General features: G+C 36.8%; 2 protein-coding genes across 3 annotated transcripts; both read right to left on the reverse strand.

Moving 5' to 3' along the window:
• Positions 1 to 986: 986 nt before the first annotated feature.
• Positions 987 to 4,487, reverse strand: LOC101161655 (brain and acute leukemia cytoplasmic protein). The gene is made up of 3 exons (XM_004074210.4): positions 4,133 to 4,487; positions 3,844 to 3,968; positions 987 to 2,210 (listed from the first exon to the last, which is right to left on the reverse strand). Exons 1-3 carry the CDS (start codon positions 4,257 to 4,259, stop codon positions 2,088 to 2,090), a joined length of 375 nt encoding a protein of 124 aa, XP_004074258.1. The 5' UTR covers positions 4,260 to 4,487; the 3' UTR covers positions 987 to 2,087.
• A 2,726-nt stretch (positions 4,488 to 7,213) lies between these two features.
• Positions 7,214 to 15,415, reverse strand: LOC101161904 (V-type proton ATPase subunit C 1-A). Of its 2 annotated transcripts, none has more exons than XM_004074211.4 (13): positions 15,298 to 15,415; positions 14,347 to 14,531; positions 14,184 to 14,251; positions 13,981 to 14,066; positions 13,749 to 13,843; positions 13,444 to 13,535; positions 12,941 to 13,039; positions 12,700 to 12,768; positions 12,109 to 12,201; positions 10,040 to 10,133; positions 9,688 to 9,785; positions 9,476 to 9,599; positions 7,214 to 8,005 (listed from the first exon to the last, which is right to left on the reverse strand). In XM_004074211.4, the coding sequence occupies exons 2-13, from the start codon at positions 14,476 to 14,478 to the stop codon at positions 7,907 to 7,909; spliced, it is 1,149 nt and encodes a 382-aa protein (XP_004074259.1). In that variant the 5' UTR covers positions 14,479 to 14,531; positions 15,298 to 15,415; the 3' UTR covers positions 7,214 to 7,906. The 2 variants fall into 2 exon arrangements, with proteins under 2 accessions (XP_004074259.1, XP_011479554.1); XM_011481252.3 differs by having other exon boundaries at positions 15,232 to 15,379.
• Positions 15,416 to 16,239: the final 824 nt, after the last annotated feature.

Below are 16,239 nucleotides of genomic sequence, written 5' to 3' on the forward strand. Positions count from 1 at the left end.
TTTTTTTTCTTCTATTTTTAGTAACTTACTTGTTTCCTTCTGTGATTGTTTTATTTTGTTATTATTGAACACCAGTTTGTTTTAAAATTTTATAGTACTTTTAATTTTATTTTTAATATTGAGATTTTCATTAGGTTAAAACAATTTTATTCTGTATTTAGAACTGTGAAGTATTCTTATATTGTATTGTTATAAATGTTGTGGGGGTTTTTGTATTATATTCTGCAAGTGTTCAATTAAAAAAAACATCTCCGAATAATTTAAATAAAATTAACAGACAAAAAAAAACAGACGCCAAAATCCCATAGACTACATCCAAATTCCCAGACACAATGCTCCCTACTTTTTTTTAATGGCAAATGTGACATAATTAATTTCACAAAGTGAAAATCTAATTAATATGAGTGTTTTGCAGCGAATGTTTATGAATCCACTGTGTTTTGAAGATGAAAACATTAATGCTTTTTTAAAATACATTTATACACATTTTGTTTTGCAAAGATTGTTCAAATGCAATGTATGTGGTCTATATTCGCCAGTCTAGTGAGCATCGATGCACACTGGTTTTTCACAGAGAATTCTGGGAGATTTCCAGGGCACTTGATTTTGGAATTGCTATTAAAATAATAAAATAAAAACTGTGATTCATCATGAACAAGTCTCATCATCATCATCTCTGCATGAGACCCTGAGTGCACTAATTAGCTCCTTCAGTCACAGACTTTAACACCTTGCTAAAGGAGTGCTTTTGCAGATCTTTCCCCCTGTCAGCTATTTAGACTACAATGCCTCGTGCACACTGGACAATAATTATTAATTTTTTAAGTGTATTTTCAGTGTTCAGTGTTTGTGCTATCTGCTGTTTTTATAAAGCTATGTTTGTGGAATCAATAAAGTTTATGTGATTACATTCTAACACTTTTGTTAATTTATTGTTTTGACATATATTGTCATTGAAAGAAAAATTCTCATAAACATTCCACGAGTTTAGGCATTTGAAATGATTTAGTCTTGCTTGTAAATAATTGTACTTTCTGTTTAAGTTTTAAAAAAAATAATACACAGAAGTAAACAAAAGAACTGTTTCTAAAAATGTGTCGTGCATCCAAAATGTCCTGCAGCTCCCTTTCAACACCTTGATACCAGTAATCCTCAACAGTTTGTGACATGACACACCTCATGTAGAACCAGTATCAGGTAACACAAATCATTTTCTCATTGCTTTCAAAAGCAGCATCTGGCCAACATCGCCATCTGCTGTCATACCATTTAATTTGATCTGAAAATATTTGACTTTGAGTTTAAGGCCTGTTATCAACGAAGAGCAAATGAAAAGAATATTTTTTTACATGCAGAGAAACCCCAAAAAGTGCATTACATAGTTTCCACTAATGAAGAATATCATTACACAAAAACAGACACTACAGAAGAATTATGAGATCTTATAAGGAGAAAAAAATCATTAATTAAATCTCTCTTAGTGAACACGAAAGGATATCAAATTTGAAAGGATATGTAGGCACGTGCAGGTGTATTTCTTTTTTTGTTTGCTTGTTTGTTTTTTAATCTTGCAAAGGCTGGAGAAGACAGTCTTTAAGCCTTTAAGCTTCAAATATTCAAACTTAGCTTCTAAACAGCACTTCAGGTTCTTCAAATTAAAAGTCACTCACAGCACTGATCTGGGTTAAACAGCAGTTCCCATATTAACAGCTGAAGGAGCACAAAATAAAAACCCCAAAGCAAATCCTCACACATGACATAACCATTATACAGATTGTGATTATCATGTGCATATGGACCAAACTGCTTTAAATAGAAATATTGGCATTGTTTGAACACAGTGGCACATTCCCTGACTGGTATCATGAGCATGGAAGAAAAAACCTGGTGGTGAGTGTGAACACTGTAACCCAGTCTCCTCCTCACACATGCAACAACAATGCAGCATCCAGAAATCTTTGGGGTGGAAACATGAGCAGGAGCTGGGGATCTTAAATCACCTTTCCTGTGTATCCGGTAAACATTCCCTGCAACTCCTGGGTTCCGACAAACAGCATCTTCCTCCCAAGAGAGTTTCGGCTCTTTTCTCATCTTTCGTTACAGATTTTTGCAGGTTCAGCGTCTCCACTGCTGCTGACACAGACGAGCTGGCTGTCTTTTGATAGGGCGCTGGCCTCCTTTGATGCCCTCCTTTTGGTGTCCCGCGTACTCTGCAAAAACAGAGATTTTGAAAAACCTTGGGTCAACTTTGCTTTGATTCAATAAAAGTTTGTCATTAATGAAACAATCATGAGTTGGAAAGGAACTGGTGGCATCACTAAGAGATTCATTGTTTTGGTTGAATAAAATGTTCTAATCAAAAATTAAAACAACAAAAGAAAATCTGTTTTTTGGCATTTTTGTATCCTAAAGCATAATTGGGATTTAAAAAAACATAAATATAAGAGTAATCCTTGTATAAAATCTTGTGGAATATGTTCATTAGATAAATAAAATATCCTGTGTTTAGGCATTTATCAAAATTGAAATAAAACTGACATAAATGCCAATGAAACAATGTGAAGAGAGTTATTGTAAATTCACCTGATAATTTTAAACAGGTGTAATGCAGAGGACCTTCAAATATGAGTGGTGGAAAAAAAATCCCTGTGATTCTATACCTTACCACATCCTGGATACCACATCCATCACTTAATTCCTTTTAGGGTCATGTGGTTGCTGGAGCCTATCCCAGCTATTGTTGGGTAAAAGGCAGGGTACACCTGAACAGGTTGCCAGTCTGTTGCAGAAACACGCACACACTCATCTAGAGACACATTTATAATCACCTATTAACCTATGAAGTTTGTTTTCGGACTGTGGGAGGAAGCCAAAGTGCCAGGAGAAAACCAGCACATGCACTTGGAGAACAAAGTCCACACAGAAAGGTCCCAGAAAGGTGAATTTGAACCAGAACCATCTTACTATGATGGTTGCCACTACACCACCGTGCAGCCCGTACCTGAACTTTAATATACAGCTCTGAGGCTGTTTACAAGAGAGAACATGGAAACAATGTAATCTTTAAGTTGATGAAGCCCCCCTTGGGGCAGTACATCCAGAAACTAACACTGATAAAGACTGCAGTTTTGCAATCTCCTAATTTGATAGTGGAGACAAAAGGTTGATGATCAACAACATTCTGCAGTTTACTGATTATGAATGAACTAACTGGAAGCTTGTCTGGCTATGCTGACAGACAAACAGCAAGAATGCTTACTTGTCAGAGGAGATCCCTTCTTTCAGGTTTAATTAATCAACTGATTCTACTTCTTTAGATAAAGTTAGCTCTGTCATAATTTATATCCCCATATGAGTGCATGAAAATATATTTGTGGCAAGAAAACACCAAAACCACCCCACAAGTGTTTATACGGCCAGACATTATTCTGATGAGCAAGGTAACTGCATGCAAGCTTTAAGGCTAAAATTGTTCTAGTTTGACTAGATTTAAGCAAAAGTAAAATAATTATTTACAGTTTTGATAAAAAAATGAAGACGACATTTTCCCTGTTTTGGCATTCATACAAATCACATGAACTGTGTTTTAAAAGGTTTGCATGGCAAAAACGAATAAAGTTTCAATAATTTTCAAAATAGGAAATTGTTTTTTTATCCTACTTCAGATCTTCAGATTTAAAACGTCAAAGTGATTCTTTAAGCTGTTTGTTTTTTGTTTTTTGCAACAGATTTCACTTATTTGATAATGAGTGTTTCTGCTGAATGAGAGAAATAAATGCAATAGGAAACTGGGATGTGGGGTATCATGAGGCACTTGTGGCCCCTGCCACCAGCGACGCCTACATCACTCAGAGAGCGCCTGGTTCTCCTCTGCTGGTTGGAGCCGTTGGAGGTGAGGGCCTGTTTCCCACACTGGGTACCAGTGGTCACCATCCTCTTCTCCCTTGTATTGGATTCTGCAGCTTTACCTACAAGTTAAATGTTTGAACAAGATTTGAATCATGGAATGGGAAGCCACTGATAAAAAATGTACATGTTTAGGGAGTCTAAAATGAAGCCAAGATTTACATTTTTTATTTATTTTTTTGCAAAGTGGGATTTTTTAAAGGATAAAAGGAACAACAAAACGTACTGTTGGGGATGGATGTTGGGGTATCCACGTCTGTATTGGTGAGCCACGTCGACTCTGTTTCTCGGGTCCAGCTTTCATGATACCTCGGCTCGATTATCGCGTCCGCCCGACTTCCTCCACAACCCATCGAGAAACCCCCCCCCAAAAAACCTCATCCACGACGGGAGCAGCTGACGCGTCCGCAGCCGGGGAACGGCTCGCCCTCGTCTCACTGCGACATCTTCAAGCGGATCGTTGTCACACAGTCTCCATCCGTGCTCGTGTCTCCATCATCAGGTGTTTGACGCCGCTCTCCACCGAGGCTTTCAGCAGCTGACCAGCATCAACACACGGGAGATGTGTGCGTCATCCGGAGGGAGGGGGAGGGGGCTTCACGCTGCACTCACTCTGAACGCTGATTGGCTCAGAGGGGAGCTGACTCCAGCTCCTGCTGCATCATCACCGCCGTCACACAAATGACCAGCTTGCCCATCACAGTAAAACACAGCTTTGTTTTATCCAGAAAAATAAGAATCCCACGAAATTACACAACCACTAGTTTACCCATTTCTGAAACCTGGTTAATAGTTTAGCCAAGATTCCATCTCAGAATAAACAAATGAAGACTTTAACTCGTGCTTTGATCACTTGTAGACTCGACTATTGTAATATTCTTCCATCTGGTCTCTCTAAACCAGGCATGTTCAAAGTCCAGCCCGTGGGTCAAATATGATACACATTTTTCACCGGCCTTGTTAAGTCTCGCTGCTGTGCTGCACCCTTTCCCTGCCCTTTCTGTCATTCTGCTCAACCGGCAGGTTTGGGACAACAATCCTGATCAGCACCTGCTGGGAATTTATGTCAAAGGAGGCTATATCAAACATAAAATTTACTCCAAAAGTCCCCCACGAGCGCATGAATTTGAGGCCTCAAGCAGACATCAGAGAGAAGTGTTGGTGCTGTCCTATACTGCTGGGGTTTGTTCTTTTAGTTCTTTTCTTCTTAGGCCTTGTTATTCTTGCTTTGCAGGCTTTATTTGTTTCTTTTGATGGTTAGATTTGGTTTGGTAGCCTTAGCAGGGAGCTGCTGACTCCGGTGGTTGATGTGGCTGGGTCAGCTGCTTCCCTGACTTATTTCATGTTTGGCCAAGGTTCCAGACCCTCTATTTGTGTTTGTTTGTGTTTAAACCACCAAAGTAATTATTTTAGTTTGATTTATAGGATACAGAATTTATTTTTCAATTAACTGTTCCTCGTTCTCTTTGCTGTCCATTTGTCATGTCATGGCCTCTTGGTGGTTGCTTCCCCCCAGACCTTAGACGTGTGTCTTTCTAGGCTCCTTGTGATCAAATCAATAATGTGCAACCCGCAGCACTTGCAAAAACTGTAAGATTTTTTGATTTTGGTCGAAAATTGACATATTTAGTTGAGTCAAACATAAAACTGTCTGCCAAATCACCAAGAAACTATTTCCGTTTTTAAGGAGTGTAATATCTAGAGTGACTACTAGACGAGACAAGCTAACTGTGGACTGTACAAAAAACGGACAAAATCACAATAATTTTGGTTAAAAAACTATTTTAATGTATCTGTGTTGTTTGAGAGGAAAAGTTAGCCATTGCAATAAAATGTTGATTAAATAATCCATTTGCATTTAATGTTATTAAAACAGTTCAAAATATGCAGGAAAATGGCTGGCCAGAAAAAGATTTCCCCAAATCTGGCCCTCTTAACAAAAAGTTTGGTCCCCCCTGCCCTAAAAAAAAACAGCTTTTCCAGAATTCAGCTGTATGTTTTAACTAGGAAAAGAGTTCACATCACTCCTGTCTTAAAATCTCTGCACAAATTGTCTGTCAGCGTCAGGACAGATTTTAATATTCTTCTTTTTTAAATGTCTAAGGGGATTGGGACCTTTCTATTTATCAGATCTCCTCAATCCTTACAATTGTGAACCTGGACTCACGGCAAAGCCTCTTTTCCGTATCATGGGCCTCATCTGTGGAATCACTTACCTGAAGATCTGGGAGTTTCTGCAAATGTGGAGTTTTAGATTTAAATAAAGATGCATCTTTTGAGCTTAGCATTTACATAACTCATGTGATGAATGTATGTTTACTTTTTAGTGTTTTATGGATTTTATGGTTTAAAGTATGTACATTTGACTCTCTTTTGTTCTACACGGTGCCTCCTCAAAGTATTAGCTACAACATGACATTTTGCTCCATTTTATGTAAGTCTTTTGATTGTGGATTTTAATTTATTGCTTTATGACTTTTTATTGATTTAACCTATCATATGTATTTTATGTAAAGCACCTTCTATAGCACAGCATGTGGATGAAAGGTGCTCTACCTATAAAGTCGTTGATGATAATTGATGAAATACTTTTAGAGAGAATTTAATAAGGCTAGATTTAAAAAAAAAACATTGGTCATCACTAGAACAATGCATTCCAAAATAAGGAAAAACAAAGTACTTGACAGTACTACTAGTAGGCTACTAAAACGTTCCCCAAAAATCGAACGCTTTTAATGAGAAGTGATGTTTTTTTTCATTAAGGAAAATTTATCCTTCGTTTACATTAAAACATTTTCTATTACCAAATACACATTTTTTTAAATGGAAATTTGACCCAAAAGAACCCACAAATATGCAAATCTGTAGCTTAAATCAAAAACTGAATCAAACTCTAGTCAGTCCTCAGCCATAACATTTAATTTAATATTAGCATCTTTGCCCTTTTTCATTTTGTTTTCGGAAAACACACACATGTAGAGCGAGTCATTGTTTGTTTCTCTTTACATTTCAAACAACTTAATCAAGATCTTCTAGCAGCCATTTTTGCTAAGCCAAACCCCGCTTCTGTCCAGATACTTGTGTTGATATTTGCACAGCTGAGGGAATATATGATCATCTGGGAGACAAGGAGAAGATTTTGCTTTAAAACCTGTTTTCCCACATTATTGCAGCCTCTCATTCCTGTCACCCACTTTTTCTTTTTCTTTGTATTTTTAATTATTAATCCAAATTGCCTGTTATACTAGAGAAGAGGATAACTCAACACAAGATTAAACAAAAAAAAAAGAGGAAAAACAAACAATAGTATGTTGTACATGGAGCATTTATTTTAACATCTATTTTAAATAAGCATTTAAATTTTCAACTATAAGAACAGTACAGTATTTGCACTTAATGTCTATATTGTTTCTCAACCTAATGAAATATATATGTATAATTTACACATAATCATCAAACATCCAGTCATCACATGTTGCTTCTCTGTAAAATAACCACTTTCAATGTTTCACAAGTCAACAGCTTGAGAGGTGGAGCAGTGGTCAACATTGATGTTTACTTGTAAACAAACATTCTTTACTTGGAATTTGAGACACGTCACCTTAAGTACGTCCACTTGTTAGAATAGGTAAAGCATACATTTATTTTATTTTCCCACAAGGACCCAGTTTGTTTTCTCCCAGTCCAACATTGAAGCAGCGAAAACTGCAGTCTGAATTTTTTTTTTTGTGGACGAGTGGAAAATATGAACCATTTTGAAAGGGGAAAAAAATGAAAAAAGCTGCTCACTTATAGTTTACCGGTAGTTTTAGCAGAACAAAATGAGGAGAGTGACCTCTGAAATGTATTAGAAGATGCATCAAACAGGAAGAAAAGGACACGAAAAGCTCCAAAGCGATAAGAGACAACAAACAAGGCAAAAAAAGGAATAAATTAAAGCTTGTGCATGTAAACACGTCATACAAGAACACCATAGAACGCAATGATCATGGCAGTGTATTTAGACTTTAAAGTCCAGCAAGTTGCAGTCAATTTTGTAGTAAACGTAGGGGTAATACTCCTGCTGGCTCAGGTTCAAACCTGGGATGTCCATGGCCGCCTGGAGGCAGACAACAGATGTAAAAATCACAATTACTGTTTTCCGTATGCCTCAACACAGAAACACGCGAGTTAACTTACATAACCAATGAAACAAATTGATGTTTGAAATAAGAATAAAGGCAGCAAAACGATTACTTTGTCTATTTTATTTTCTTCTCAAACACTATTGCACTAATCCCTTAATCCCCCTGCTTCAGTTCATTTCCTTTAAAAAAAAACAAAAAAACAACAGTGTTTTTAAATATTTAAAAACACTGTATAACACACCGCCCTCAGCAACACAGGTTTGAGCAACCTCTTCCACTTAAAAATCCATGTAAACCTGTCTAAATGCACGCTTCAGCCTCCGCATTTAAAGTCATGCATTCACGCATCGCAACGCAAGTTTCTAGTAGTTTTCGGGCTCTACCTACAAAACACGCCGCCACTGAACACACATTGAAAGTCAAACCAGGTTGAACTTTGACCAGTCGGGGACGCAGATTTGGTAGTTATGCATCGATGGCGTCCCCTTTAGTTCATAAAAGTGGCAACTGTTTAAAAATTGATCACAGAGGAGAAATTAATGATTGCATTTGTGCCCGGTTGGAATTATACGACACAAAGCCTTTCATATATTTGATTAGAACTGTAAAAGAAAAGGCCTACAGAAACATTTGCAAAATTTGCACCGTTTCAACATTTCCTACCAAGTCTCCTCTAGATGCGCTGGTAAATAGAGAAGAAGCTTGTCCAGCATGAACACCATGGGCTATACTTGCTCATTTAGTGAGTTCTTAAGCATAGACCACATGCGTGCTGTGTCCGTAGCTTCAGAGATTGTATTTGTACTGTTTTTTGTTTTTTTTTATTAATGCTCCGCTTCTAGTTTGCACAACTTATGATTCTTTGCTGTAGCTGAAGGTGCAGTGCATTAAGCAAGGTACTTTGTCATAGGGATTTTTGTAACTAATTGATCATCTCAACAGGGAAGGAATTCCTCCAGAATGATAGATTTTGGAATTGCAAAAAGAATATAATTTGAAGATGGTAGTTTTACAGTCTAACAGGATGGCATTTAGATAAAGCTCTAACGTGGCTAACTGGCAGTTTTTGTTTATGTGACCTGTGTTGAACCCGTTTTATAGCATTTACTTACAGAAAAAGGAAAAAAGGGAACATTTTATCCTAGCAATAAAGTTTAGTTGACACAGTTTATTAATTAAAGGTTGATGGACAAGTAAGGTGTCTCCAAGTGCTAGAAAAATGCTATAACAACTCCAAATCAAGAAAATTTTAACTCAGTCATGACTCAAGACAACTAAGATCTTTAAATATTGACTGAAATAGACTAATATAGTTATAAACAATCACAATCTATATTGTGTTTTTATACCAAAAGATGTTTTACATGTTTGTGTTAACTAAGGCCTAGAGAGTTACTGAGCAGCACAAATATAAAAGGGATCAATGAATGATTTCTACTTACATCAATGATTGCAGCGCTGCTGTCCAAGTGTTTGTACAGGTCATACAGCACCTCTCTGAGCCTCTTCATGTTCTTCTTGTTTGGCTGAAGCAGCATGGCCTGGAAGTTGACGGGAAGTCCATACCTAACGACGCAGAAGATCTTTCCTCAGCCAGACCGGTCACGGCTTCAGAGATTCATGCATTTTCTGTCACATTTTAATCAAGCCTTACCTTAATACTGACTCAATAAAAACACGCAGGGTTTTAATGTGAATCCAAGCAATGAAGGCTTCGCTGAAGTTCACCTTCAGCCATCGCACCAAGGGTCCCTGGGTTGGGCAAAAAACAAGTATTTTGTTGTTGTTTTTTTGAGGACAGTATTCATTTTTCTTAAATTGTAAAAAAACAAAGATGTATCTTTTATTTAACTTTAAACATTTTACTGAAAGGATTACATCACAGAATGATCTGCTGCGGCACAAGCAGGAACAGTCAAAAAACCCCAACGCTTTAAGTTCAAAACCAGTGGAGAGTCACTCTTGAACAGACTGCAGCGACCTTCTTTAAAAATGCAACTGCTTACAAACTGCTTCTTCTTGTCTGTGGACAAACGTGTCATCTCCTCTTTGTCCGCCTTCATTTCCTCTTCGTTGTATTGAAACTCGCGCACTGTAAACCTGAGGCAGAATGCAACTATTTAGTCAGCAGCAATCAACACATGTATTTAGAGTGTACTCGGAGCCCACTTCACACGCTTCCCGAAAACATTTAAACACACACACGCTCTTGTGCAAACTAGAGAGGACTGTGAAGAGTCCCCAAAATTAGATGCGTGATAAAACAGCTGCCCACTTCAGCTGTCTCTTCACAACAGCGGCGATGGATTCGTGACAGATACTGTTTTTAACAAACATGCATGAAATTATCTAATACTCAAAATAAAGTGTCAAAAGGGGGACAAGGAGGCATCACAGGCACAAAAGGCTTCCTGTTTTCAACAGGAACAATAGAGTTTACATCCATGAACCTTAATAAAAACAGGAGCAACAAGTTTAAACTTCCTACATTTAACCACAGGCTTAGCCAGATTGTCAGAGAGTGTGATGATCTTCTGCTACATATTGAGATGAGAACACATAGAGCAGACTTCAGAAACCCTTTTAGCATTTATGACCACTTGGAAATGGGTCATTGGTCCTTATATATGTGATGTGGGTTTTTTTAAACTCCCACTCCAATTCTAAAAGCGTTACCAGTGGGGTTTTAACTATGATTATGCCGCTTTTATCTTGTTGCTGTTTCTGTAACCATCTTAGTTTTGTAGGACTGGGTGGTTAGCCCTGTGCCAAACCCCCAACTTGGGGGGCCAGTTTGGGGCCCTTCAATTTGTCTGGCATGGGAGACCCTACCAGGAGCACAAAGCTCTAGCCAGCATCGCTATCCAGGTCATCGAGACACGCAAGCCCCCCAACCACGACAAGGTGTCAGTCCATGGGCCCCCATTACAGGTGGTCTCATAGAGGCGGGAAGTGGAAACATTTCGTTGCCCTAAGCGTCTCAAGGCTTAAAAGGCAGTAAGAAGAAGATGCTGCTTTTAGCCATAAAAAAAAACAAAAACCTGTGTCGTTTTTAAGGACATAGATAGTTTTTACAAAGCGGAAGTAGTTCAGTAGAAATTCACCTCTGACTTGTGAGCAGGACCATTGGCCAAGGAGTAAACCTTCACTAATTTCCCTTTTTTTTTTAAGACTTTCTCCCACTAGTTTACAGCCCCTCACAATCCCAAGCTAACATTGGCGGTGCAACAAAATTTGTGCTATCCAGCCATAGAGTTTTGAACAAGACAACAACTTTGACGAGGAAAATGAAGATCTGCGTGAATCTATTTGTCTGGAAGTGGATGAATCAGAATGGAGCGGAGCAGAGAGCTTGTGGTCTGCCGATTGTAGTTTTTCAAATTGCATTTTTTTTTTTGGCTTCTGATTCAGCATAATTAGAATTAGAATAATAATAATAATTAGAATACTACTTCTCTGATGATGCAGGATATATATATATAGATATATAAGGCCTGCACAATATACCGCAAATTTATCGTTATCGCAATATCCAGCTCTGCAATATGCATATCCCAAAAGACAGTGAAAATCGCAATAAATCGTAAACCTTAAATGTGTTAATACAACCTTAAGGCAGCTTGAAGCACTTAACGAATAAAATAAATCCCTTTATGCATTTGACCAATCGGATGGACGCATTCACCTTGTTGACCAATCGGATGGAGGCCTATTATGTTAGATGTTTGTCTCCTATGTCAACGAGGGTCATTTGGATATATATATATATATATATATATATATATATATATATATATATATATATATATATATATATATATATATATATATATATATATATATATATATATATATATATATATATATATATATATATATATATATATATCTCTCCTGCATCATCAGAGAAGTGCTACGAGTACATGTTAAAAAATTGCAGTGGGTCTTTAATAAGTGTTAAAGACAAAAGCAGTTTTGTTTCTCATGCACAGACCAAAACAGGAAACTCAGAAAATGGTTCCTAGATTTGACCATAAACTACTATTGTTTTTATACTATAGGGGGAATATTTTACTTGTTTTCTCTGGCCTTGTGTTTGAAATCATCGACTGCCTTCCTGAAGAGAGTGACACTGAAAAGACCGCTGTCGTTGTCTTCAATAATCATCCTGGAGGAGGACAAAAAAGAAAATGAAAAGTGAATTCTCATATTATTCATTTAACTACTTCCATTAGTTAAAAACAAGTTAATAAAAAGAGCCCTAGCTACAAATCACAAGAACTTCACCTCAAATCTTATTAGATGTCCTGGTTTCACGTGAAAACAGCTGTGTATCAATAATAACTTACAATAGAGAAACTAGCAGCAATTAATGTCATTTACAATTTACTGTTTATTTCACACATTTTAGTCTGCATTACACTTAAGTAAATAAGTGCATCATAGCAGTACAAGGAGTGGACAAAAATGTGGTGAACCCATTCTAGTCTCCTAAAAATAAGAATGTAAGAAATGAGCATGAAAATGAGCACAAAAAGCAAAAATTAGACATAGATAAACCAGCAATCTGAGTTTCTTTCAACTTAATAAATACATTTGAAAAATAATAAAAGAAATCACAGAAAAAAATAATTATTCATGATCTGGATATCCACCATAGACTTACTTAGTGGAACGAGGCACAACCATTTCTGAGAGAGTTTCGTACGTCTTGTTCCAGTCATTGTAGCTTGTTCTGGGAAGAAGAGAAAAAATTAATTCACAACAAAAATCAGACAATCTCAATTAAAAGACATATATTAAGTAACTTTTCATTGCATTGCAACTCGCATTGCATTTCAAGGTAAAAAAGGGTTTGTACATTAAAGGCAAATTTGAATGCACGGAAAATGTAGCAAGTCTCTTACTTTGGCACCACGACCAGCATGGTGATCAGGTACTCCGATTCTAGAACAAAATCTTCTTTTTTTACTATGTCAGCGAGGCTCCTGGTCAACAAGCTCCCACTAAAACAAAAATATGTTACAAAAGTAAAAAAATACAAAAACAGGCTTAAGAAGCCCAATTGCATGATGCAGAGTTCAATGTATAAAGAAAAGACATAAACATTTATCAAAAAAAGTTTAAATTGAGGCCCTTTCTTGTTGTACATTTTCTCAAGGATGTTACAGATAGGTGACTAGGTTAAAGTTCATCCTATTAAATGCTTTGAAAGAGCACAAACAGCTTCTACAGAACATAATTTCATATGAAAAATACTCTAAATAGGTTTTATGGGGAGGTTAAATTGAAGGTCAGACCCCAGTTGATAAACAGATGTTTTTACTAAAATCAGCATTTTAATAAAGGCAGTTTTCATTGGTTTGCGGCTTAGAACATGTTAATCCATGTAAATAAATGCATGGCTCACGCATTCTTCCTCTCCAGATTCTGCAGGTTTCCTTTAAGGTTGTTGTAAGCAGAAGCCCTGGCCTTCAGATCATTGTCTATCTGGGTCACTTGCTGAAAAAAAAGTGAATTTAAATATATATGTGCAAAAAAAAACTATAGATATTTGTAATAAAATATGTTGTTTTATTGGTCTCAGAGATTATATTTTTGCAAGAATAAAATATTGCTGCTGCTTTATGACAGAAATATACATTCATTTTGATTTTTGTTTTTAAATATGTTCAAAATGAAAACATAAAGTTGAGTTTTATTATGTCAAGTTACCTTGGAGATGATCTCAGAGATGTTTTTCAGTGATTGTTTGATTGGGTACTTCGCCATGTCCCATTGAAACCTGGTGATGTATGTGACCAAGTCAACTGTACCACATAAAAACAATGAAAGTCATCAGTTTTAGTTTATTTTTTTTAAGTTTGAGTGATGCTACAGACAAGGTAAAAGCTTTAACCTAATGTCAGTTCCTTTTTTTTTCTTTGAGTAATATAAAACCGACTACCTCCGTTAGCCAGTAGGTTCTCCTGCACTTTGTCACGACTGTCCTCGAGAACATCGGCCATGTACTGAGCTACCTTCTTCACAACACTACAAAACATTAGAGAATAAGATGTACAGAATGTTTAGTAATTATTAGAATGTTCTAAAACAAAGAAAATGTTTTGTTTTGTCAAATATAAATAATTATGCAGCAAAAGCAAGTACCTTTCCACAAAAGAGTCTAGTTTTGCAAGTTCATCTGACAGACCCACCAGAACATCCAAGGTTCCAACCTGTTAAAGTTACAACAGACAACGTCAACAAAGAGATATAATGAAGTAATATCTTACAGCGATGACCCAACGCCTCTGAATGCCATGGGCTTTACCTTGAGGTCCGGGATGTTTAGCTTGTGGTTCGTGGACAGGTTGTTGGTGCGTGTTGTGGCCACCATCAGTTTGTCCCACGTCTGCTGGCATGTCTTCTCCCCCGGAGCAGAAATTAACCAGAATTCTGTCATTGCTGCTGGCAGAAAAATCTCATCCGCCCTAATGGTGATGAAAGTCTGTGGAGCTAAAGCGTAGAAGACAAATCTAAATTGGAATGCTAGTTTTTTTTAGGTTGAAAAGTAACGATACCGTGATCTGATAAAACAAGTGCTGGGGATACTTTAGGCTTCAGAACTTTATATTTATTCAATTTTTTATTGCTTTCTGTTTAGTGAAAAACTAACGTCTACAGATTAAATATAGTTCTAAAACAAATTTGGATAGTAAGTGAACAGTTAAGTAAATAAACTGCTTTATTTTAGAAGTGTACATGACTTTCTTTACTTTTTAGATTATTGCTTGAGCACACCCACTAATCTCCATTAGGGTCCAGATTAAGACCCCAATTGACCTGCTGGATTTTACCAGCGCATCCTGCTACATGCATAAAATCCCAGACAGTTCTCAATGGCTTCCATATTATGGTATGGTCACAACAACCACCACAGGCTGCAAACCATGACTGCTTGGTGGTTGGTTGTCATGTGATCAGTTCCGCAATAACAGGCAACTCATCGAAACTTTCCACTCCGTGTACACCACATGACTGAGAGCTTCTCCTTACCGATCACCCCAAAGCACGAATCGTCAATGAACCATTCAAAAAGTCATATTTATTTAGGAACGCATAGGCTTACGGTTAGCTTCTTCTCGCAGAGGCAAACTGTGTGATCACCACCACAGTCTACTGTCACGACAACGCAGTTTGGCGTATCAGTACTCACCAAAGTATCCAATGCTTTCAGTGCGTTATCTTAAATATGTAAAACAAGAAGAGAAAAGACGCTTACATAAGGTGGAACATTAGCAATGGGGTTTACGTTCAGAGCTCCTTCAATTGAGCATCACGCTCATAATCAGCTGACCAGTGAAGTCGTTCTGCGTCTGCGCAGAACCTTACTGCGCATTTCTACAGTCACGTGATCAGACGGTTGGACAGCACATTTTATTTCCTTTTTCTTTATACCTTCTTTTTTATGTTGACATATTTAAATTGAAATTAACATATGAGTTTATATTTAGATATATCCAAATTTCTAAAAGGAGCTCTTCAAAGAAGTGTATTCAAAGAACTGAGACAGTTGTTTTAAGAAAAAAAGGACACGTGGAAAGTCTTATGTAGTATTATCCTCAATAATTCCAGCGCCTTGCTCCAACGACACGTTTTTAAAAGATTAATCGGTGTTAACAATGACTGCCTAATCTGGTAAAACACTTTGCTACTTCCAACACAAGAAAAATCATTAAAAAATACTTTCAACACAAGCCTCTAGATGGCAACGTCCCTAAAATTTTCGTTTGGAGTTTAATTTTTATTTGATTTTTCAATGAACGTGTGCTTTTCAATGTATCATGTATTTCTCGAATATTTTATACGCACTGTCTGTCTTTGGTTAAGAAATTTACCAAGGACAAGAATAGCAGCTGTACCAAAAAAAAAAACCTGAATCAACATTAGAAGGTTAAATATCTTGTCCTGTTAAATAAAAAAATAAAATAAACTTTTCAAATAAAAATGCATTTTAGTCTTTTATTTTAGTTTTATGTGCAAAGTAAATTTACTGGCTGCCTTTCACCTTTTTCTAGAAACATTAACAATTTTGATGAAATGACAGCATTACTATAGAATGTTTGGACTAAACCACTGATAAACACTTTCGTACTTCTTTATCTGATTCAAAAAGTGTACTTGCATTTTTGTCAGTTAATACAAATAAAACTTGAGTTGTGGC

Source organism: Oryzias latipes, chromosome 11 (genome assembly GCF_002234675.1).
Source record: "Oryzias latipes chromosome 11, ASM223467v1".
Taxonomy (NCBI): Eukaryota; Metazoa; Chordata; class Actinopteri; order Beloniformes; family Adrianichthyidae; genus Oryzias; species Oryzias latipes.